Source organism: Chiloscyllium plagiosum, chromosome 7 (assembly GCF_004010195.1).
Source record: "Chiloscyllium plagiosum isolate BGI_BamShark_2017 chromosome 7, ASM401019v2, whole genome shotgun sequence".
Classification (NCBI taxonomy): Eukaryota; Metazoa; Chordata; class Chondrichthyes; order Orectolobiformes; family Hemiscylliidae; genus Chiloscyllium; species Chiloscyllium plagiosum.
This window is the reverse complement of record NC_057716.1, coordinates 31,296,040-31,321,290: the sequence shown is the minus strand read 5'-3', so window position 1 is coordinate 31,321,290 and position 25,251 is coordinate 31,296,040. Positions and strand designations below refer to the sequence as shown.

General features: G+C 43.7%; 1 protein-coding gene across 1 annotated transcript in view; it reads right to left on the bottom strand.

Moving 5' to 3' along the window:
• LOC122551916 (receptor tyrosine-protein kinase erbB-4-like) overlaps positions 1 to 25,251 on the bottom strand; it is a 958,043-nt gene that overhangs the window by 125,370 nt on the left and 807,422 nt on the right. Inside the window, exon 20 of the mRNA XM_043694485.1 lies at positions 852 to 1,007. Coding sequence (XP_043550420.1) covers positions 852 to 1,007 — 156 coding nt within the window. The remainder of the gene's footprint in view (positions 1 to 851; positions 1,008 to 25,251) is intronic.

Sequence of the window (25,251 nt, the reverse complement as noted above, 5' to 3'; positions counted from 1 at the left end):
TTAGCGCCTCCCTCACAATGGGGGTACCTCTGAGATAAATAACTGAGGAGGCACGTGAGAATTTTAATAGGCCTTCACTTTAATAAAACCCTCAGTCAGCAACAAAAGCAACACAAAAGGTACTGTTGTTTGCTATAATTTCACTGAAGGTGATCTTTGAAAGTGAAGTAAAGTTTGCCCAATTTGGGAGAAAGGGTGACCAAGCACTGTCAAACTCCTATATATTATGCTGAATGGGAGGGCCATTATCTCCTGCAATCAAGGATACCTCCTTAAGTGAGACACACACACAACACATTAATGGAAGGTAGCACAGATAAAGATCATAATTAGATAATCGACATGTAAATGAGTTGCTCGTGGACACTGAACTAAAATTCGCATGCAGCAGCCCTGCACAGTGCCACAGATGGAGATAAAATGTTCCAGCGGGGTGGTGGGGGTCGGGGTCGGGGTGTGCGGGGGTTTGTGGCCAAAACCAAGGCTCGTAAATGTAAGCCAGTCAGTAATAAATCCATTAGCAAGTTAAAAAAAAAATCTTTACCCAGCTATTAGTGAAAACTGGGGATATTGTTGAGGTAGAGGATCAGCCTTAATCCAGAATGCTGCACCGGGCTTGAGGGGCAGAATGGACCACCCCTGTTCTCATGTTCCTGCACCACAGCAGGTGGGGTGGTGATTAGCACAATTGCATTTAAGATGAAGTTAGATAAGCAAATGAGGGTGAGATAAAGATGGATAAATACAGGAGGGAATATAAATACCAAGATGGAGCAGGATGCTCAGATGACCTGTTTCAATGCTGTAAATTCTAATTAATTCCACGGAAGAGAACCAATGATTTCACCAACCTTTCCACCATCTGCATTATACTCTTTCTCATCCACATCCAGCAATCTGGCCAAGCCGAAGTCTGTGATCTTAATGTGATTCGGTGACTTTACCAAGACGTTCCTTGCTGCCAAGTCTCGATGAACCAGTCGCCTCTCCTCCAGGTACATCATTCCCTGCCACACAAAAATTCACATCCATTTTAATTGGTTCATGTTTTTGGCATAACATACAAAAATAAAGTGTTGAAAGATATTGCAGCAAGGTTTCAGTTCCAGTTAGATGTACTCTCAATCATTTGAGTGATTTGGAAAATTTTCGATAGCTGCAGCTCCAAACGTGCCCCCATTTAAATAGTCCATTGATAATTATAGCACTTTGATGCTATCAAAGATTCAGCAACATGAGATTTCAGTCTCTCTCCATGCTGACATATTCATTCCCTTGTTTTATCATCCAGATCCAAAACAATAAGATGCCATCTAGCATCAGATGTTGAAAGGGTACTGTCTCATTTAGATCGTACAGAATTACAGAATATTTAACACTTAGTCTTGGCCTTCCTTGAGTCAGTCTCCTTTATTATCATAGTGTCATACTTCCCCAAGGCAATCTGCGCCTACAACTCCTTATTTACTATACTCCATGCATTTACAATACATGCACGTTAACTCTGTTTTGGATTTCATTTCTTTCTCACTTTTGAAATTCATTTACTCTTATTTCACCTATAAGCTTCCCAGTCTCTACGCCAGTGCCAGCTATATCCCCAAATATTTTATGAACTATGGTATTCTCCTGTAGTTCCCACACCCTGACCAAGTTACGGCCCACCTGGCTCATCATGTCCATACTGGCTCTTCAGATCAACTTTATTACCTTCCGCCAATCTTCTGCTTTCTCCCCAAACTCTTGCACATTATTTCTATCCAAGTAATCAGCAAATGCCCTCTTGAATGCCTCGACTGAACCTGCCTCCATTACATTTCCAGGCAGTGCATCAATACCCCAATTACTCACTGAGTGAAAAAGGTTTGGTCTCACCTTGCGTTCTATTTGAAATTACCTTAAATCTATGCCTGTTCTTGTCCCTTTTACAAGAGGGAACAGCATCTCCCTGTTTATCCTATCCAGTTCCTTCATGGTTTTGGAACCCTCTATCAGATCTCCTCTCCACCTTCTCTTCTCCAGGGAGAACAGTCCAAAACCTTAAGTCTCTACAGCTGGGGGTACCCGCCTCCTTCACATGGTCGTCTGGGAGAGTTGGGGTTCATGACTTCCCTTAGCCAACTTTGCTCACCTCACTTTATTATGTTTGCCCTTACTTGACCTTATTTCTCAGTTAGTACCTGCTTACAAAAAATCAAATTACGCTTTTTGAATCACGAAGCAATCAACGCAGAACTTCCATGTGATGTTACTGTTTTATTCTGTTCCCCAAACTGGATGTTCTCCCAGAACTGTAGCTGTTAAGCCTGTCTCCTCACCTGTGTTGAAGCTGGAGAGCTCAGTCCTCAACCTTGGGCCTCAATTTAACCTCTGAGACTGGCGGTTATCATTCTCCCAAGCCAGCCCACATGTTCATTGCTAATGTGCTAATACAATCACATTCACGCTTACACTGATGACACTCCAAACACCTTGGCCAGTGAAAATGAAGCAACAGGTCGCACATGAAGGCCAAATGCTGGTTAAGGGCTGAACTACAGTTGAAGCATCACGTTCTCATTGATTGCCCAGTGAAATTGAAATGGAGTGACACTGCTCGAGGTGAAAAGGGATGGGAAGGTGGGAATGGTGACATACAAACACACAAATTAGGATCAAGAATAGACCACTCAGCTCCTTGCGTCTGCTTCACCATTCAATAAGCTCACTACTGATCTAACTACTCTATACAGTCATTCCAACAACTTCTCCATAACCTTTCACTTCCTTGCTGACCAAAAGTAATCTACATCTACACTCAAAAATCTGTCCCTACTGTGATGCTCAAATCTTATTCTGGTACTTTGCAGTCTGTCTTCAGGTATCATTGAGGAATTGCTCAGGATTTGTTCAAGATTGACTCTGGAGGTTTTTTTCATCTTTTGAGAGAAGTGTCTGAATGCTTGGAATATGAGCATTGCGAGCAGGACTGGCATTTATTGCCCATCCCTAGCTGCCCGTCAGGAGGTGTTGGTGAGCAACACCAATGTTTCTTGCAGCTTATAGACAACGTTGGCTGTTAACCGTCTCCTTGGATAACCACTGCTGCCTGCGGGTTCAAGGGACATGCACAATGCCATTAGGCAGGGAATTCAAATGAAAAGCACGTATATCAAAGCCAGGGTAGTGTGGTGCTTAGAGGGTCTGAGATAGTTCCCAAATGCAGGCTGCCCTTGCTCTTCCAGGTGGTAAGGCTCATGAGTTTGGGAAGGGCTGTTGAAGGAGCATTGGCGATGTGTTGCAGTGCATCTTGGGTAACATAGGGCCACGAGCAGGCATATAGTAATCTTGTTCTTTGTCTGCCCACCTTGATTCCACAAACCTTAATAAAACTCCATCGTCCATCTTAAATTATCAGTTGACTCTAAACCCCAGCAGCTTCATGAGACAAACAATTCCAGGTTTTCATTATCCTTTCTGAGCAGAACTGCTGAATGAACTCCGAATAACTTTGCTCTAACTTGAGGTATTTGTCCCTTGTTCTAGATTCCTTTACCAGTTGAATACCTATTTAATTGAAATCTTTAATCATTGTAAATACCTCAATTAGGTTAAACCTTAACTTTTGATACTCACAGAAATAAGTATAAGCCTCATCTTTGCAATCTTTCCTCTTAACTGAACACTGCTTGATCCGCTGGTGCATGCGACAATCATGCCGACCAAATGTCAGGTATGAATTGAACTGTGATCTGAAGAAGACTGGCATCAGATTCAAAGCGTTAACTCAGGGTGGGATCTTACAGAGGCTAAAGTGAGATTTATGGCAGAATCGGACAATAAGTCCATCTCAAGGCTGGATGCATCGCACTCCAACTTTTCTGCATTTTCTGAATGGTGAGGTGAGTCTCTCTCCAGTTAACAGCGAGTTACCAATTCAGGGGAAATTTCTGCTTCTTAAGGGCCATATTAACCCGACAACCCGCCTTACGAATATTCAACTCCCGATCTTACCGAATACATCTAATAAGTTCGATGATGAGAATTTTCAACATGGAAGTCAGGGCGTGTACCTGGCAACTTCAACTTGCTGCTTGTTTCAAAAGGCCTTCATGTTAGAGACCAGGCACCAACATCTCAGGGCACGTTTCATGGACAGGCCACAAGCATTCCACGTTCATGGATACTGGCATCCAACATCTGCCAGTCTCTAAGAACCATCATGGCACATCTCTAATCCACTTCTTCGCTGCACTGCTGCACCTTGGGCTACACCAGGAACTTTCATAGTAATGCTGTAGCAAGGACACTGCATGCTCAGAGACTTACACCAAGCTCATGGACTGAAACAGAATGTATCTGTGGGCATCTCACTCTCACATTGCTCATTTGCTGTCAGCCTGCCTGGATAGTCTCAGCATCCCTGCCTTGCACATCCTTGCCTTTGGTTCCATCCATCAGAGATACCACGCTCACATTACGTCTGTCTTGCCATGCTGTTTAGTGCAGATGCAATGCCAGGAAGCTTATCATGGTTGTAAATAGTCCTCAGTCAAGTCAAGGGACTTTGATCAGGGGATCCTGGCACAGTAAGTCAAGGGTGGCCTCCAGTACCAGTCTAGGGTCTTAGAAATTGTCAGTCAGCCACTTGGGACAGTCAGAGTTAGGATGCTGTCCTCATAAAGGGGTGAGAAGACAAATGTCAAGCTGTCCACCACCCATCCTGAGTCTTTCTGTCCTGTAATGAGACGGAATCAGTATTAAGGGAGTTCAGGTGGGTGACACAGCCATTACTGTTGGTGAAGTTGGAAAACATGTCCCAAGCAAGTGAGGTGGCAAGCACAGATGTCATGCAGGGATAGTGGTGTCAGGAGTTGGCTTGGGTGAGAGTGAATCAGGGAAGGTGTTGTGTGAGACTAGCAGAACATGGGTCTTGGTGGGGGAAATGGGTGCAATAGAGTTAGAGCTAGAGTGAGGAGTCGGAAAGAAGATGGTGGCATGTACCTTGGAGAATTGGAGCAAGATATTGACCTTCTTCCTACAGTTGCTGGGCACTCCTCCACATCACGAAAACAGCACCGAACTAGATGGCAACCTCAGATCAGGCTGGCACGATGCAGTGTTGTGGCCTCCACTACTGGTCCTGGGGGAAGAGGATGTCCCCAATTTCCACCACCGTATCCATCAGCATCCCGGGTCCCCTCTCACAAAGTGAGGTGCTGATTTCTCTCTGCCAATGTTCAGGGTAAATATCAGGGGAACCATGCAGGGCAGCTCTGGACTGACAGTGCTTGTCCAGGCGCACAACAGGTTGGCAAAGGTGGTGAGGTTTCTTGGGACGCTGGTTTCTTGGCTGAGATCTGGTGAGTTCTTTGGGGAATGATGCATTGTAAGATGGAGATAAAATTGGACACGTGGGGTGTCACAGCAGTGGGGTAGAGAGTTACTGAAGTGAGCCTGGTAAGATACACCGAGAAATCTCTCTGGGCCTCATAATGAGGACCCCTCCCAAAAACTTATCGAAAAAGATGCAAGATTCAATGTCTGCTTCCCTCTCCACAGACATGGCCAGACCTGCTGGATTTCTCCAGCCCTTGCATTCTTATTGTAAATTGAACTATCTCTATGAGTTAGTGAATTATTATTCTCTCCTTCCACATGTCTGAAAGGTAATGGAAGTGGCTAAATCCAGGGCTTTGTTTTGAGAGCAAACTGAATCACAAATGTGCTAACACACACTGGGAGATCATTTTCACCATTAAAGCCTGGGAGTTAATCTGGCAGACCTATCAATCAGCTAAAGTGTAATTGAAAGAGTCACTTGCCAAGACCCTGCAAACTCTACTCAACGGAGGCTTTGGTGACTCAATACAATAAGTGCCAGAAGTGGCGATAATCTCAGTCCTGTCGAGACTGAAAGCAGAACTCTAACAAATAACCATCAAAGTGACATTTTACAAAACTGACATGTTCAGTAATGGGTAATACAGAGAGAAACAGGAGTTTCAGAATCTCCTCAAGCAAATAAAGTTCAGCCACAACATTAGGTTATAAATCTTCAGTCATTCAGTGTACAGTCAGGAATCTGAGAAAGGAAGTCCTGAATGTATATAGATGCCTTTCACAACCTCAGAACACTCCAAAGCACTTCACAGCCAATTTAGGAGGGCAGATGACAGTATTTGCAAACAGCACAATCCCACAAGCAGCAATATGACAATGATCAGATTGTGGGCTTTAATGATATTGGTTGAGGAGTAAATATTTGCCTGGACACCTGTGTAAAATCTCCCTATGGTAATTCAAAATAGTGCAGTGGGATCCTTTACAACTCATCTGAAAGAAGGATAGTTATTGTCAAAGTAAGTTGTTGAAGTTCAGTGAGGAAAATCTGAGCTCACTTGGGTTGGAGACATGAGCTTGTGAAGAGGATGATGCCATGTTTGGATTGTCATCCATTATCAGTATAATGGTTTAGACTTTTTGTGTACATTTGACAACTATGTTGACAGAATCAGGTCAGAGACTGACAGTTTCAGAATGTGAACTGTCAGAGGAAGAAGACGACTTATGTTAGGATGAGACGTGCAGGCTCAGTTAGGGCATTTGAGAGTTAGAAGTTAGCAAGGAAAGACCTAAAGAGAGAATTATGAAGAGCCAGGAGGGGACATGAGAAGTCATTGGCAGATAGGATCAAGGAAAACCCTAAAGCTTTCTATCGGTATATCAGGAATAAAAGAATGACTAGAGTAAGATTAGGGCCAATCAAGGATAGTAGTGGGAAGTTGTGCATGGAGCCTGAGGAGATAGGGGAAGCGCTAAATAAATATTTTGCATCAGTACTCACATTGGAAAAAGACAATGCTGTTGAGGAGAATACTGAGATACAGGTTACTAGACTAGACAGGATGGAGGTTCACAAGGAGGATGCGTTAGCAATTCTGGAAAGTGTGAAAATAGATAAGTCCATGGGCTGGATGGTATTTGTCCTAGGATTCTCTGGGAAGCCAGGGAGGAGATTGCAGAGCCTTTGGCTTTGATCTTTATGTCATCGTTGTCTACGGGAATAGTGCCAGAAGACTGGAGGATAACAAATGTTATCCCCTTGTTCAAGAAGGGGAGTAGAGACAACCCGTGTAATTATAATCCAATGAGCCTTACTTCAGTTGTGGGCAAAGTGTTGGAAAAGGTTATAAGAGGTAGAATTTATAAGTATCTAGAGAAGAATAAGTTGATTAGGGATAGTCAACATGGTTTTGTGAAGGGTAGGTCGTGCCTCATAAACCTTATTGAGTTCTTTGAGATGGTGACCATACAGGTGGATGAGAGTAAAGTGGTTGATGTGGTGGGTATGGATTTCAGTAAGGCATTTGATAAGGTTCCCCATGGTAGGCTATTGCATAATATATGGAGGCATGGGATTGAGGGTGATTTAGCAGTTTGTATCAGAAATTGGCTAGCTGAAAGAAAACAGAGGGTGGTAGTTGATGGGAAATGTTCATCCTGGAGTTCAGTTACTAGTGGTGTACCACAAGGATCGGAATGGAGTTTAATGCAGAAAGTATGAGGTAATTCACTTTGGGAGGAGTAACAGGAAGACAGAGTACTGGGCTAATGGGAAAACTCTTGGCAGTGTAGAAGAGCAGAGAGATCTCCGTATCCATATACATAGGTCCCTGAAAATTGCCACTCAGGTTGATAGGGTTGTTAAGAAGGCATATGGTGTGACAGCTTTAATTGGGAGAGGGATTGAGTTTCAGAGCCTCAACGTCATGCTGCAGCTGTACAAGCCTCTGGTATGGCCACACTTGGAGCATTATAGGAAGGATGTGGAAGCTTTGGAAAGGGTACAGAGGCGATTTACTAGGATGTTGCCTGGTATGGAGGGAAGGTCTTACGAGAAAAGTCTGAGGGACTTGAGGCTGTTTTTGTCAGAGAGAAGATGGTTGAGAGGTGACTTAATTGAGACAATAAAGATAATCAGAGGGTTAGATAGGGTGGACAGTGAGAAGCTTTTTCCTTGAATGGTGAAGGCTAGCACGGGGTGAGGGGACATAGCTATAAATTGAGAGGTGATAGATATAGGACAGATGTCAGAGGCAGTTTCTTTACTCAGAGAGTCATAGGGGCGTGAAATGTACTGCCTGCACCAATAGTAGACTCGCCAACTTTGAGGGCATATAAATGGTCATTGGTTTAACATATGGATAAAAAGGGCTTCAGATTGGGTTTCACAGGTCAGCATAACATCGAGGGCTGTAGGACCTGTATTGCACTGTAATATTCTAAGTTCTGCAGAATATCTGGAGACCCTGGAATATCTTTCTCCCTTGAATTTTCAACATAGGAAAGCTGGTTAGGTGTATTGGATGCATCATCAAGTCAGAAAGGTACGGCTGATGACCCGCAGAAAACAGAGAGGAAAATATGATTCTTGAACCAACAGTCAGGCATTGTAGCTTCTGAAGTAGACGCTCTTCTGATGGTGCCCAGAATCTGCACTATTGAAGGGAGGGTATCTGCCTAACTCAGTTGAAGATCCAAGCTGTCATGTGAAAGCTTAGCCTGCATCTGTGTTAGGCAGGTCCTTCCTGGATGGTCTGTTTCAAAGCTCAGCTTCAGCAGCCTGTAAAATGCAAATAGAAATGTTATGCTCCCAGGAGACCGACAGGATATCAAAGGTAGCTTCCAACGCTTTTGATTCCTGCAGCTGAACCTTGACAACCATTTGTTCTGGAGCACTGCCACTAGACTGTGTCAGTATCAGAGCTAGAACCACTCTGTGCTTGTACCTTGGAGTGAGCTTGAGTCACTGTGTATGCGCAAAACATCAGTGCAGTGCAAGTGGATCAGTCTGATTGACCACAGTGCATTTGCACCTTGTAGATCAAACACTTTCTCTTGCAAGATTAGTCTTTCATAAAAAGAACAAAAAGTAGCACAAAATTATTTAATTGAGACTGTGATTGCTGTTGTGTAAGTAGAATAACAGGGTGAAGCCTTATACAAGATGAGAAGTTGGAAGAATGTTTCTTACAAAACGGAAAATTAGAGCATTGTTTCCACAGGGCATTTTTAAAATTCCCAATAGAATTACAAATACTGAAGTACAAAACAGAGGAAGCTTCTCTTCTTTAAGTCTACTTAATTTTTAGTGTCACTGGGCCAGTGATTATGAAGGCAGGGATGTTGGTAAAGTTCAGTAAGAGATGCACCCACACTGTTTGCCAAAATTAGTAATGTGGGCTTGTTGTCAGGCATGTAAGGATTGGGGAAAGATTGCCCTTTGTCATTCTCCCTATGCTCAAGGAGACTCCCCACCCCATAATCTTGCCATCTTCTTCTTGACCCTGGCCTACTCGCCTCTATTGCTGAAACTTCTGATCCTGAACCTGCCTGTGTCCTCCTCAGGGGGCGATTTGCCTGTAGTACCAGCTGTGGCCACCACTTCAGGGCTGGCGCTAGTGGGTCTACAGAACTGCCTCTTGGAGATGGGACTTTCGACTAAGATCGAGTCAAAGAGTCAAAGAGATGTACAGCCAGGAAACAGTCCCTTTGGTCCAATTTGTCCACGCCGACCAAATATCCTAAAGTAATCTAGTCCCATTTGCCAGCATTTGGCCCATATCCCTCTAACCCTTCCTACTCACGTATCCAGCCAGACACCTTTTAAACATTATAATTGTGCCAGCCTCCACCATTTCCTCAGACAGCTCATTCTATATACACACATCCCTCTGCTTGAAAAAGCTGCCCCATAGGTCCTCTTTATATCTTTCCCTTCTCACCTTCAACCTATACCCTCTAGTTTCGGACTCCCCTACCTTGGGAAAAAGGCCTTGTATTTTATCCTATCCACACTCCTCATGAGTTTATAAACCTCTACAAGGTCACCCCTCAGCCTCCGACACTCCAATGAAAACAACCCCAGCCTATTCAGCCTCTCTCTATAGCTCAAACTCTCCACTTCTGGCAACATCCTTGGAAATCTTTTCTGAACACATTCAAGCTTATCAACAGCTTTCCTCTAGTAGGGAGATCAGAATTAAATGCAGTTTTTCAAAAGTGGCCTCAACAATATCCTGTACAGCCACAACTCCTATACTCAATACATTAACTAATAAAGGCCAGAGTACTAAAGGCATTCTTCATTATCCTGTCTACCTGCCACTCCACTTTCAAGGAACTATGAATCTGCACTATAAGATCACTTTGAGAGATCTCACCATAAAGCAATTAGATGCTATTTAAGTTGTATAGGGTGACTGTCAGGATTGCAGACTTGTAAAAACCAGCCCATTAGCTTCAATGAAATGGAGCAGGAAGTGCAACAGGCTGTTAACACGCAAACAACCCATACTAGATGTAGGTCTTGCTGCACATGGGACTGTACATTAGATCGGACATTTCGCTTCAAGTCCCATCCCAGGACCTGATCGCCACATAGGATATTCCAGGGCACGATCAGACAGAATGATTCTCAATCTGTAAATCCTTTCACCATGCCAGTGTGAAAGTGAGAGAGTTTCCTGGTCAGCCAGAGCCTCCCCGGTGTTTGAAGACACCACGTTGATATGATGAGACAGCATTACCCTTTTATTAGATTAGATTACTTACAGTGTGGAAACAGGCCCTTCGGCCCAACAAGTCCACACCGACCCGCCGAAGCGCAACACACCCAACACAATCTCACATACCTGTTACTGATGTAACAACTTCATGGAAAATTATGGTTGAGAGATGGATCAAGGAGTCTAACAGGGACCTAGGTAATCACATTCTTACAACCTCATTCCTGGTGAAGGACCTATGCTCGAAACATCAATTCTCCTGCTCCTTGGATGCTGCCTGATCAGCTGTGCTTTTCCAGCAGCACATCTCGACTCTGATCTCCAGCATCTGCAGTCCTCACTTTCCCCACACTCTTACAAACACCAGGTTAAGGGAAACATCATGTTACTGGACACCAAAGCTGACATTGGAGGCAATTACGAACTATGTAAGAGAATGGGAGAAGTGCATTTCCTCTGTTCATCTTTTCTGAAATGAGTCTCTGTGGTACAGTGTCTTTCCCACAGTTGTTTTGAGATGTTAAATTCGACTGACTGGCCATCAACAATAGCTGATTATTTTCTGACAGCCATTTTGTGTTTCAGTTATTAAGTCTGGGCCTGAATATTCCATCTATACCTACCCTGTGTTCCTTAATCATAACCCAGCACTTCAGTGTTTTTCATACAGCCTCTCTTTAAATAAGCTGGAACACAGGCCAAGCTAAACAACACGAGCACCATTGCTTGCGTCTTGATCCAAGGAAGGATGGATTGAGGCTGACGTTCATGGCTTGTGGGAGAAAGTAGAAGGAAACTTTCACACGGAGCAGGGAAATAGCAACTTGAGACTAAACCAGAATGGAATCGTAAATTCAAAGGGAAAGGAAGAGAACAGGTCAAAGGGGGAACATCTGCCCATGTACCTATAAATTCAATTGACTACATCCTTTTAACCATGCCAGGCCCAGCCTGGATTAACTCACCAGCTGGGCTAACATCTGTAGCATTGGATGATGCTGATGGTTACCAGCTGGTGCTGGAAGAGATAAAAACAGAAGTTAGGAAATTCAGGTCTGGCAGAACTGTTCTGACGAAGTGTCAACGGACTTGAAATGTTAACTGCGCTTTTCCCTCCACTGATGCTGCCAGACCTCCGGAGTTGCTACAGCATTTTCCGTTTTTGTTTGTTTCAGGTCGTGAGCATCCGCAGTTCTTGGTTTTATTTCAGCTGGTGCTGGATCAGAATGACAATGTTCACTGGTGCGTATCTCAAGGAGAGAGAGTGACACAATGTCGTGTTCCAAATGCAGAACACTGATGCTGAGAACTGACTGGAATAATCTGACTTGGGGAAACTAATGAGGTCAGTAGTTAGCCAATTTGAACCATAAGGAATGATTAACTGGGTATGCAGAAGGGCCTCTCGTGCTGCAGAGCTAAAAGGACAGTGAATGGAACGAGAGGTGGGATTCCAGTGAGAGAATGGAGAGGGGAGGGAACAAAGTGACATGACTGCTGTCAATGTTGCCAAGACAGGGAAGTCATGATTTTGCCCAGATCTCTCTGGAGCAGATGAGATCAACTGAGAAACAAGTGTTACTACCCAAGGCTTCACTCAGGACACAACCCCTAACGCAGTTGGTTATCTGCACATGCCTTTGCCTGATATTAAGGTCACAATTGAGAGGACAGAGGGACAATGAGCACAAATGGAGTTTTTCAGTTCCCTAATATCACTGAACTGGAAAAATGGCAGGGAGTAAAACTTGGCAACCAGTAGTCCACCTATTGATCTCTCCGCAGCTCTCTCCCATATTGCTGCCTGTTGAGAAGGGCAAACAGTCTCCTGTGAAAAGCAGAAGCTGTGGCTGCAGTGGCATTCCCAAACCTCCACATGGCAATGTCACCTGCTCTCACAGCTGCCCCACTCTGTGCACATTCTTCACATTGTGCACTGATTGCCTGGCTACTCATCTTTACAAAGACAGTCACGGTAAACTGAAGCCGCATGTCTGTTCCTGTATTGACCTCCTGCACAATGGGGAGTTTGTCAGGGTGTCTCAAGTGGGCTTGTAATTACTTAGCCAGCAGAATGTTCAAGCAGTTGATACACTCCGTTGCTACGCAGTTTGAAAAGCACATGCCACACTTAAGCTGATCGGAAGGCTTTTCTAAGTTTTGTGCCTTCAAATGCATTGTCCTCTGACCATCTCATGCTATGCCTCCCCTGGCGACAGGAAGCTTAAGATGGCTGGAAACAGGCAAGCACAGATTGCGTTGTTAAATATACACAAGGCTGCTTTTAACATCACTCACTTCCAGAGTCCTTTCCCAGAAGCAAACATCTTGAGATGTGAGAAAATTGCAGGAGTGGATCGAATCATTTAACCACAACCATTCCTCCAGGATCCTGCGTAACCTTTGGTAATTGTGGGCGGCACAGTGGCACAGTGGTTAGCACTGCTGCCTCACAGTGCCAGAGACCTGGGTTCAATTCCCGCCTCAGGCGACTTTCTGTGTGGAGTTTGCACATTCTCCCCGTGTCTGTGTGGGTTTCCAAACTCACATCAAATGCCATCAACCTGTCACCTCTGTGTCCAGCGATGTTCACTGTCTGTCCAGTGATGTATAGTGGTTCCCAATCCAGCAATGCCACAATTTTCAAATTCACTCCCTGTAGCCTGAAAATGCTCCTGCCTCCTCTTACGGAATCACAGAATGGTTACAATACAGTCAGAAGCCATTTGACCCAAAGTGTCCATGTTGATTCTCTGTAAAAGTAACTTAACTGCTCCACCACACCAGAAACCTACCAAGGGCCTGTTTCCACACTGTAAGTAATCTAATCTAATCTTTAGCTAGTCCATGCATATCCAAACTCACATCAAATGCCATCAATCTGTCACCTCTGTGTCCAGCGATGTTCAGTGGCTTCCAAACCAGCATCTGTCTGTCCAGTAGTGGTTCCCAATCCAGCAATGCCACAATTTTCAAATTCACTCCCTGTAGCCTGAAAATGCTCCTGCCTCCTCTTACGGAATCACAGAATGGTTACAATACAGTCAGAAGCCATTTGACCCAAAGTGTCCATGTTGATTCTCTGTAAAAGTAACTTAACTGCTCCACCACACCAGAAACCTACCATTTCCCTCTCACTTCACCCAGCTTCCTTTTGGAAGTAATAATTCAATCTGCCTTGTTCAGGCTCTCAGGCAGAGCATTCCAGACCCAAATGACTCGCTCTTTAAAAAGAAAATCTCTTCCTTAAACTTTTTTGCCAAATGCATTAAATCCTCTGGCTCTTGACTCTTCCGCCAATGGGATCAGTTTCTCTCTATCTACTCAGTCCAGACCCCTCAAGTATTTTGAATATCTCATTCACATCTCCTCCTCTTCTCCTTTAAGAAGAATTAGCTCTTCCCTGTTATCGACATAATTGAAATCTCTTGCCCCTAGAATCATTTGCACCTGAACTGACTAGGCTGGGTTCATTCACAGTGCCTTACATAATTCAGTGCCTCATGCTCAGGCAGCAGGAAGTTACAAACTCTTCAACTTTACTGCAGCAGACCAGGAAGAATACTGGGGAAATGGCTGGGGAGCAGATTAAAGGGAGGAGCGAACTGCAAAACAAATTGCAACATTATGGAGATGCCCTGTTTTGAAATTTCCATTGTATTTAGTATCATCAGCACCTGCTATTGGATATTTATGCAATGCATCACAATCTACAGTTAAAGATTGACATTTTAATGGAGAAAGAAAGCCTGTGGGAACTTTTTTTCCTGTGCAGCTACAAAATATTAATTTAATGCAAAATATTAAAGGAACAAGACTGTTCATCTTGTAAGGAGCAATTTCAATACAGTTTCCTTTCAAAGGAGACTTGCTCTTCAGTTATTTACTCTGCAGTTCCAACCGTTGTCCCTCTAATGACCTGGACACTCCCTGGAGTCAGTCTTATTCACTTTAATTTGGTCTAAATGCAGAAACTCTTGGACAAGTTGGTACAGTCTCAGCCTACAGAAACTCTCTCTGACCATAATGAGGCCTTGAAATTCTGTGATCATTCCTTACTTAACACGAGAGTATCCCAGATATAATCTGATAGTGGCAAAGCGAGATCTTCCCCGAGTTAATCTGATTTCAATGGGGTCTGACCTCCCCACACCTGAATGTACTTTTCTCTGAACTGCCACGACCCTCCTTAACCTAATGTGGTCTTGACCTGGCATGGTCCTCTCTCTGACCTGGATGTGGTCTTGACCTGGCATGGATGCAGTTTTGGCCTGGCATGGTCCTCTCTCTGACCTGGATGTGTTCTTGACTTGGTGTGGATGCAGTTTTGGCCTGGCATGGTCCTCTCTCTGACCTGGATGTGGGCTTGGCCAAGGGAACTCATGTAGAACTGGAATCATTGCTTGAACAGAACGTCCATTAGCTGGAATATTATGGTCTACTCATAAGTGAAACAGGCAGACTGCCCCATGTATTAAACACACTTAGAACCAGTTGTGGTGAAAATACCTGGAGAAAATGATACTTGCAACAAACAAGATCAATAGAGTTACACATAGTCTTTTAGATGATTTTCAACAGGATTACTCCCAGGGAGGTCAAATAGATTGACACAATGAATAGTAGGTCCCTTGGGAGTACTGAGGGATAAAGGGATCTCAGTGCACTAATCCATAGATCCCTGAAGGTGTCAGCACAGATAGACAGGTGGTGAAGAAGGCATGTGGAATGCTCACCTGCATTGGTCAGGCCGTAGAAGATGGGAGCAAGGAAACCTAGTTACAACTTTACAGAGCATTGGCTCGGCCCCAGACGGAATACTGTGTGCATTTCTGGGCGCCACACTAGAGTAAGGACGTGATTACACCTGAGAGGGTGCACAGCAGATTCACCAGGATATTGCGTGGGATGGAAAATCTCAGTGATGAGAAGAGACTGGATAGTCTGAGTTTGGTATCCCTGGAGCAAAGGAGCTGACGGGGGAATCTGATTGAGATACACAGAATTATGAGAGTCACAGACACAAAAGATTGAGAGAATCTTTTCCCCATTGCAAACATGGCCAAGACCAGAGGGCATAAGTTTAGATTACCTAACTACAATGCAGAAACAGGCCCTTCGGCCCAACAAGTCCACACCGACCCTCCGAAGAGCAACCCACCCCCCCTCTGACTAATGCACCTAACACTTTGGGCAATTGAGCATGGCCAATTCACCTGACCTGCACAATCCTTTGGACTGTGGGAGGAAACCGGAGCACCCGGAGGAAACCCATGCAGACACGGGGAGAATGTGCAAACTCCACACAAACAGTCCCCTGAGGGTGGGATTGAACCTGGGACTCTGGTGTTGTAAGGCAGCAGTGCTAACCACTGAGCCACCGTGCCACCCAACATTTAAGGTAAAGAGTAAATGATTTGATGGAATTTGAGGAAAAAAATTAAGAAATATGAAATGTGCTCCTTGAGAGGATGGTGCAAGCAGATACTCTCGCAACATTTAGGAAACATCTAGATAAGCACTTAAAATGCCAGGGCAGAGTAGGCTAGGGACCAACTGCAGGTAAATGGGGCTCGTATAGTTTGGTGTTTGTAGGTCAGCATAGACATGGTGGGTTGAATGGCCTGTTTCTATGCTGTATGGCTCTACCATGCTATGTCTAGGCCACTACATAGAAATGGTCTGAAAACAGTAATTCAAGTCAATGGAAATGCAGTAACGATACTGGACCTTGATGAAAGTGCAGAAAAGATTTGTCAGGATATTTCCACAATTGAGAAAGTGCAACTGCCTGAACAGGATGGAGTATTTCACTTTGGGAAAGAGATTCTTAAAGTTTTAATGGATTCAATTGGGTAGATGTGGAGCTACTTATGTGTGGATGAGTCGAGAGAGTGGGGGACATGAATAGGGTTTACCATGAGAGTTATAACACAAAGGATAAGATGGGGCTTTATGAAACATTGATCAGCTGAGGCACTGTGCATTATTGGGCTTCAAACCGCAGAAAGGATAGTGGGGCCTGAAAGATGACATGATGTACATTAACAAGGATACTGCTGAGGACCAGGGGCCATGGGTATGTAAAGTCACCAAAGTCCTACCGGACCATAGGGCTGCATTCTCAATAGCAAGAGATGACTGGTGGCGGTTTAACCGGACAGTCACCACGCCTCATGTGAGGAGAGAGATTGAGAAATCGAATCCTTTGTGGTAACCTCTACCGGTGCACACTGTCGACATCATTCTCCATTTGTGAACCAGCTCCCTTGCGACGTGAGCTAACCGGCAGAGGAGATGCAGGATGAAATGTAAGAGACTTCAAATAAAAGGAAAGAAAAACTTTTTTTTACAGTCAGGGATGTGATCTGTGGAATCCATTTGCAATGATCATGGCTGAGGCAGAAATTATGTGATCAATTAAAATTAAGTTAGATTGGTAAATAAGGAAAATGGGGAACTGTAATTAGGACAAGTTGCTTGTAATGAGGGTAATGAAATGTTTGGGTGAAATGTGATGTTCCATGTATTTCCACACAAAGGTTCAGACAATATTCTTGTGATAATACGAAGGGTTCTGTGTGCTTGCGTTGGCTTTTTTTTTAGGCAATTTGGGATTGCTTATCCAAAATCAGTGCAACCATTGCAACAGATTGTGCAATTTAATTGCAAATGCCTGCAGTGCATCTTGAGTTTCTGCAATATGTTGCACGAGTTTAAAAATACATGGATCCTCAGGATGAATGCAACCTCTGTTCGGTATTTCTGCAAGAATCATGCTGATTTGGAGACCTTCAAGGAAAGCTCAAAGGTTAAGCTGTAGCTTTTGGCACAAAAAAATCCATAAGGCAGAAGCTATAAGCTTCGCAATATAATTGTAAACTAAGGTTACAAAGAAACTGACCACTGTACCCCGGTATAACTAGCAAGCGACGCTGCGCATAATGTTTAAATGTCATTTTCAAGTCTTTTGACATCAAATGGATTGACAATGTATTCATTGAACTGCGCCAAGCTATCATTCTTAAAGATAATTTTCAAATTTTTAATGAGTTCGAACAGAAACTTTTGGGGGACAAAGAACACTTTCCAAAACCAGCATAATCTTCGATGCAATTTGTTCCTGGATCACGATTGCGCCCAAAGCAGATTTGGTCTCTGTTTCACATGTTTGTCTGTGAGTGACTGAAGGTAAAAGGGGGGTTAGGCTGGCTGAGGTGCAACAACCAAAATGAAAGTTGGCAGGTTTTCCAGTTACTTAATAAGAACAGTGATTACAGGAGCGCAGTCATTATAGCAGCCTGAGTAATACTGCTCTCCAGGGCCATTCTATGCTGGCACCAAATTACTGGAGAGAAAAGGAAAATGATATAATTAATACTGCAGCTGACAGCTACTGCCTTTTTTCTCATCAATTGACTTCCGAAACTCCACTCAACATATTTACTTGCATTCTTTGATAACTTTAAAATGCCATTAGTTTGCAGTGGATCTGTTCCACAACAATTGCCTCCAGGTTGTTTCTGAATGAGTTTTCTTTATTGTGTTTATTTATTAACCGTTTATTTTAATTAGCTGCATATCCTGACTGTGGGGCACTTTCCTCTTTCAGTTTATTGCAGGGCACTGTTCTAATGTGAACATCATCAGAAAGCCCCAGGCTTTATTCTGAAGCAGACAACCCAATAGAGGCTGTGTTAGTCACAACGCACTCATAAATCTTTCAGTAACCAAAATTCAACATCCGCTGTTCCTTTTACCATCTATCTTATTCTTTTTCCAAAATAATTTGCTATTTGGTTTCATTAAGGTGAGCGATGTTGATGTAGGGTAATAGAACGCTTCCTTAGTCAGGGAACTAATGTCAATCAATACTCCCTGACTGTGCCCCTTTACACATCCCAAATCAAACGCTCCCATGACAGGGACATTACGGGGCTTGATACAGACTAAAGCTTTCTCTACACTGTCTCAATAGAACACTCCCAGGACCAGTGCAACATGGGTTGGATAAAGAGTAAGGCTTCCCCTGCACTGCCCTTATCAAACATTTACAAGTGCAGGTTGAATATCGGGTTAGATACAGAGTAAAGCTCCTTCTACACTGTCCCCATCAAACGCTCCAAGGACAGGTACAGCATGGGGTTAGATATAGAGTGGAGCTTTCTCTACTCCTTTAAACTGGCAAAGCTATCTCTACTCTTTTAAACTGAAAGTAAAGCTTCCTCCACAATTGTCCAAACGGAACATTCCCAGAACAAGTACAGCACAAGGATCCATACAGTGTAAAGGTCCCCCATCAAACACTCCCAGGAATGGTACAGCATAAAGTTAGATACAAAGTAAAGTTTCTCTACCCTTTTAAACTGAAAGAAGGTGCTGTCTACTCTTACAAGCTTAAAAGTAAAGCTCACTCCCTACACTGTCGATGTCAATTATTCCTAGGGCAGGGACAGCACAGGTGAGAAACACTGTCAAATTTCCTCTGTTCTTTTGAACCGAAGATAAAATTTCTCCATTTAAACTGAAAGCAAAACTTCCTCTCCACTTTTAAACTGAAAGTGAAGAGATGCCCTTGACACTGCCCCCATCAAAATCTCCCAAGACAGGAGCAGTGTGGGGTCAGATACAGAACAGAGCTATCTCCACTCTTTTAAATTGAATATAAAATGCAAGCAAACCTCCCTCGACAGTGTCCCCATCAAATACTCCCAGGGCAGGGAGCAATGCTCTCTACACATTTAAACAGAAAGTAAACGCCCCTTGACACTGTCCTTGTTAAATACTCCCAGGGAAGGGACAGCACAGGATTAGATACAGAGCAAAACTCCCTCTACTCTGTTAAACTGAAAGTAAAGCTCCTTTAACATTGGCTTCCACTACCACTCACAGTATAGGTAGAGCAGGGGTTAGATACACTACACTGTTCCATCAAACCCTCCCAGAACAGATCCAGCACAAGGATAAAGCTGCCTGTACTCTTTCAAACTGGAAGAAAAACTTTCCTTACCTTTTCAAACTGCAAGTAAAGCTCTCTCTACACTGTCCAAATCAAACACATTCCTGACAGATCCAGCACTTCTTATATGCAGTTTTGTCACTTGCATTTTATTATGCAGGTAAAACGTAAGAAAGAATGATAATGTATAAATATCTTGACAGAAGCACTTCAGAAATGCTTTCCTTGCCTGTTTTCGGTTTGTCTCTCAAATGCCACGTACATCACAAGCGCCTCACCTGCCAAGACGCAAAGTTTGATATGTTTGTGAACTTTGTAGGTTTGACCCAATAGATTGTACAGCGTGTGCTGTATAAAGGGGAGACAGGTCATGGCAACAGCAAAGTACAGTTCATTAATGCTCCCACTAACGAATCAGGAAAGTAGGATGCTCACCAAAACATTAAAGGAAACAATAGTGTCAGCTGAGGGAAGGACACTTTTACTACAGATTTTCTGCGGCAAAAATTCAAAATATTAGTTTGTATGACACCAGAAGTCTTCACTGCTGCTCAGGGTGCAGACAACAGCAGTTGCCTTTCACTACACCCATCACCTTCATTATATACATCTCCATTAATATGCCCATCTCCTTGAATGCACCCATTGTCTTTAATATACATTTAGACTTTAATTTGCATATTGACTTTAGTACGTCTATTGCCTTTAATATGTACGTCACCTTTATTATACTCATCTAATTTAATACACACTATGCCTTTGATATGCCCAATGCCTTTAATATATCTATCTCCTTTAACACCTATTGCGTATGCAGTTGGGTGTGTGCTGCCCCTTTAAGAGAGCAGGTCAGGTGACCTGGAGATGGGAGCTATGAGAAACAGTCTCAAACTGACTGTGGAGCTGACAGACCTACAACAAACTATTCCCTAGTCAAGGTCCCCCTCCATTCAGCTCGTGTTCCATCTATGGTTCTAGTGAATCACAAACATAACATCGCCTTTAATGTGCCCACCGCCTTTAATATCTCCTTCACTGTGGTCAACATTTCGCAACAGGAAGTGGCATACTGCTATTGTCTCTAGACGAAATTTGACTCCAGTTAATAATTTTAAAAACTTGGAATTAAATAAAGAAACTAGAATAAAAGTTTCAAAATCTGGAATATAAAAACAAGCTTGTCCACCGGTGACCATGATCTTATCAATTGTCTTTTAAAAAAAAACTCCGTCTGGTTGACTAACATCCTTCATGGAAGAAAATATGCCATCGTGGTCTGGCCTACACATGGCTTCAGATCCACAGAAATCTGGTTACCTCTGAAAGAGCTTAGTAAGTTACTCAGTTGTATCTAACCATTACGAATTCTGATAAAGGGAATGAGACCAGACCTTCAATCCAGCATTACCCTTGGTACTGGAAATGACAACAAAACACACAGGCCTGTCAACCCTGCAGAGTCCTCCTGACTAATGTACAAAACTGTGAGAGTTGTCTCTCAGACCAGTCAAGCCAGAGCCTTACATCATCATACTCACGGAACCATACTCTGTAGACAATGTCCCAAGCACCACCATCACTGATATATCCTGTCCCATTGGTAGGACAGACCAGCAGAGGTGGCAGCATTGTGGCATACAGTCAGAAGAGAGTGGGTCCTCAACATTGAAGTCTTGTGGCACCAGGTCAAACACAAGAAACCACCTGCTGATTACTATGTACCATCCTCCCTTGGCTGATGAATCAGTATTTCTCCACGTTGAACACTTCGAGGAAGCACTGAGGGTGGTGAGGGTGCACAATGTACTCTGGCGTGGGGGAATTCAAAGTCCACCATCAAGAGAGAATCCCCCACCAAGAGTGGCTCAGCAGCAGCACTATTGATCAAGTTAGTCTAATCCAAAAGGACATAGCCAAAAGACTGGATTTGTGACAAATGATGAGCAGGAAAAATAAACAACCTTACCTGACCAATCTGCCTACTGTTCATATTGGTGACCATTTTCATATTGGTAACAGTGCCCAGAACATTTCACAGTTCTTTTGGAGACAAAGTTACACCTTCAAACCATCATTAGATTAGATTAGATTAGATTATTTACAGTGTGGAAACAGGCCCTTCGGCCCAACAAGTCCACACCGACCCGCCGAAGCGCAACCCACCCATACCCGTACATTTACCTCTTAAACCTAACACTACGGGCAATTTAGCATGGCCAATTCACCTGACCCTGCACATCTTTGGACTGTGGGAGGAAACCGGAGCACCCGGAGGAAACCCACGCAGACACGGGGAGAATGTGCAAACTCCACACAGTCAGTCGCCTGAGTCGGGAATTGAACCCGGGTCTACAGGCGCTGTGAGGCAGCAGTGCTAACCACTGTGCCACCGTGCCGCCCACACATGCCCACACATGCCGCCTTGATCATGTGTGGCACTATCACCAGGTTAAATGGGACAGTCTTCAAACAGACCTAGAACTCAAGATTGGGCATCCATGTGGTGCCATGGGCCATCAACAGCAGCAGAATCATACCCCAGTACAATCTGTTACATCACTCACTCAACCATGACCATCAAGCCAGTGGATCAATCCTGGTTCAATGCAGAATGCAGCAAGGCATGCCAGGATCAGTACCAGGCATGCGTGAAAGTAAGGTTTCAGCCTGGTGAAGCTACAAACAGTATTACTGGCTTGTCATAAAGAATGAGCAGCAAGTGATAGATCAGATCTAAGCTCTGAAGTCCTGCCACATCCGGTTGTGAATGGTCGTGGACAACTAAACAAGTCACTAGCGGAGGGTGATCCATGATAGCCCCATCCTCAATGACTGAAGTACCCAGCACATCAGTGCAAAAGGTAAGGCTAGAGCATTTGCAGCAATCTTCAGCCAGAGGTGTCGAGTGGATGATCCATCTCTGCCTCCTCCAGAAGTCGCTAGCATCACAGGTGCCAAACTTGCGCCAATTTGATTGAGCCTGACAAACAATTGGAGGCATTGGGTTCTGGAAGGGTTATGGGCTCTGCCAACACTCTGGCAACAGTACTGAAGACTCATGCTCCAAAGTTTGCTGCCTCCCTAGCCAAGCTACTCCAGCACAATTACAACATGGATATCTATACAACAATTTGGAAAATTGCCCAAGTGCGACCTTTACACACAAAAAAAGGACAAATCCAACCCGGCTGATTATCACCCCATCAGTGTACTCTCGATCATCAGGAGAGTGATGGAAGGTATCATTAACAGTGCCATCAGGCAGCACCTGCTCAGCAATAACCCTGCACTGTTCCACCCAGTTTGGATTTCTAACTTCATCATAGCCTTGGTTAAAACATGGCCAAGAGTTAAAATCAAGAAGGAAACTGATGGTGACTGCCCCCTAACATCGAGACAGAATTGAACAGAATGTGGTGTCAAGTAGCCTGAGCAGAACTGGAATCATTGGGAATCAGGAGGGAAACTCTCTGCTGTTAAAGTTATACCTGGCCCTTAGGAAGATGGTTGTGACTGTTGGAGGTCAGTCATCTCAGCTCCAGGACATCTCTGTTGGAATTCCTCAGGGGAGTGTCCTATGTCCATTCATCTCCAGCTAACTTCATCAATGACCTTCTCTCCATCAGAAAGGTCAGAAGTGAGGGTGTTCGCTGATGACTACACAGTGTTGAGCACGATACTTTCCACTTTTTTCACTATTACTCAGACTACACATGGGAGAGAGAAGTTCTGCCCAGCTGTTTTGAAATAGACATCCCTTTTAATGAATGTGCATTTTATAAGCTTTGTTCGCACTTGGCTGTGTAAAAGCACAGTTGCACACACACAAACAGTGCATGTCCTCTTTAGTGAACAACAAGCCAATATCTTGAAGACCTGTTAAGAAGATGCTAAAGATAGAGTTCACAATGAGCCTATAGATAGAGAATATGAGCAGAAGTAAACCATTTGGCTCCTTGAGTTTGTTCTGTCATTCAGTAAGATCATGGCTGACTTGATTGTTTCAAAATCCACATTCCCATTCACCATCTCCCTCCAATCCCTTGACTTCCCTTCCCAACAACAATCTTTTCCAACGCTATCTTGAAAGTATTCAATTATCCCATTTCTATTGCCTTCGAAAGCAGAGAGAGTTCCAAAGTTGCAGAAAACCTTTGAAGGAAATATTTATCCTCACCTCTGTCCCAAAAGGGTAACTGCTGATTTTAAAACAGTCTCTCCCTAGCTCTGGACTCATCCACAAGAGAAAACATCTTTTCCATGTCCACCTTGTCAAGATTATCGAGGGTCTCACTTCAATCAGATCACTGCTCACTCTTCTGAAAACCAGGGGAAACAAGCCCAGCCTGTCCAAACACTGAGGCTCCAGCACCTATTGCCAACATGACTCCACTCATTCAGTGGGCAAAAAGTTGGAAAGTGGAGTATAATGTGGGAAAATGTGAAGTTGTTCATTTTGGAGGGTAGTATTTAAATGGAGAAAAACTGCAGAAAGGGGCTTGGGAGTACCTGTGCAAGAAACGCAGAAATCTAACACAATGGTACAGCAGATAATCAGGATAATAGAATGTTGTCCCTTATTTGAAGGAGGTTGGAGGATAAGAGTAGAAAAGCCTTGCTACAAGTGTACACGGTGTTGGTGACAACACATCTGTAGTACTGTGAGCAGTTTTGATGCCCTTCTTTGAGGAAAAATATTGTTTCATTGGAGGCAGTTCTGGGAAGATTCATTCGGATAATCCCTGGTGTAGAGGGATTGCCTTATGAGCAAAGGATGAACAGGTTTGGACTCTTTGGAACTTAGAAGAATGACAGATGATCTGATTGAAACATACAGGATTCTAAAGGGGTCTGACAGGGTAAATGCTGAGAGGAGATTTCCCCTCATGGGAGAGTCTAGGGCCAGAGGACATAATCTCAGAATTGAAGGACATCAATTTAAGACGGGGATGAGAAGGAATTTCTTCGCTCAGGTTTGAGAGGTTTTGGAACTCTTTTTCACAGATAGTCTTAATTTCTTCCTTTCGATTCTGGGTAATCCAAGATGGAGGACAGGAAATATTTCTGGCTGTAAGAGCTGCTTCTTTTCTTTGAGGTATTTTAGGTGTTGGAGGTGATTTCCTTGAATTCCAGGAGCAGCAATTACTGTTTTATATGCTGTTGCATTGTTTTGAACTTCCTTTCGATTCTGGGTAATCCAAGATGGAGGACAGGACATATTTCTGGCTGTAAGAGCTGCTTCTTTTTTTTGAGGTATTTTAGGTGTTGGAGGTGATTTCCTTGAATTCCAGGAGCAGCAATTACTGATTTATATGCTGTTGCATTGTTTTTTAAACTTTGGAAAGAACAGTCATAACAACAGCAGATTTAAAAGGGACAAGAGAAGACAAAGGAAGCACATAGTGAGGACAGTGCAGGAGAGAGAGAGAGAGAGAGACAGAGAGAACCTGCACAGTTACTGCCTTTGCTGTTTGAATTCGTGTATCGCTGGACATCGGAGTGCATCTGGGAAAATTAACAAACAGTGAAATTCACAACTAATCTTGGAGGAACATGTTGGGCGAAGTTCACAGCACAGAATCAGATAAGATAATTGTTGTTTTAAGTCCCCGGGGCCTGATGGTCTACATCCCAGGGTACTGAAGGATGTGGCTCGGGAAATCATGGATGTGTTGGTGATTATTTTCCAGAGTTCAATAGATTCGGGATCAGTTCCTGAGGATTGGAGGGTGGCTAATGTTA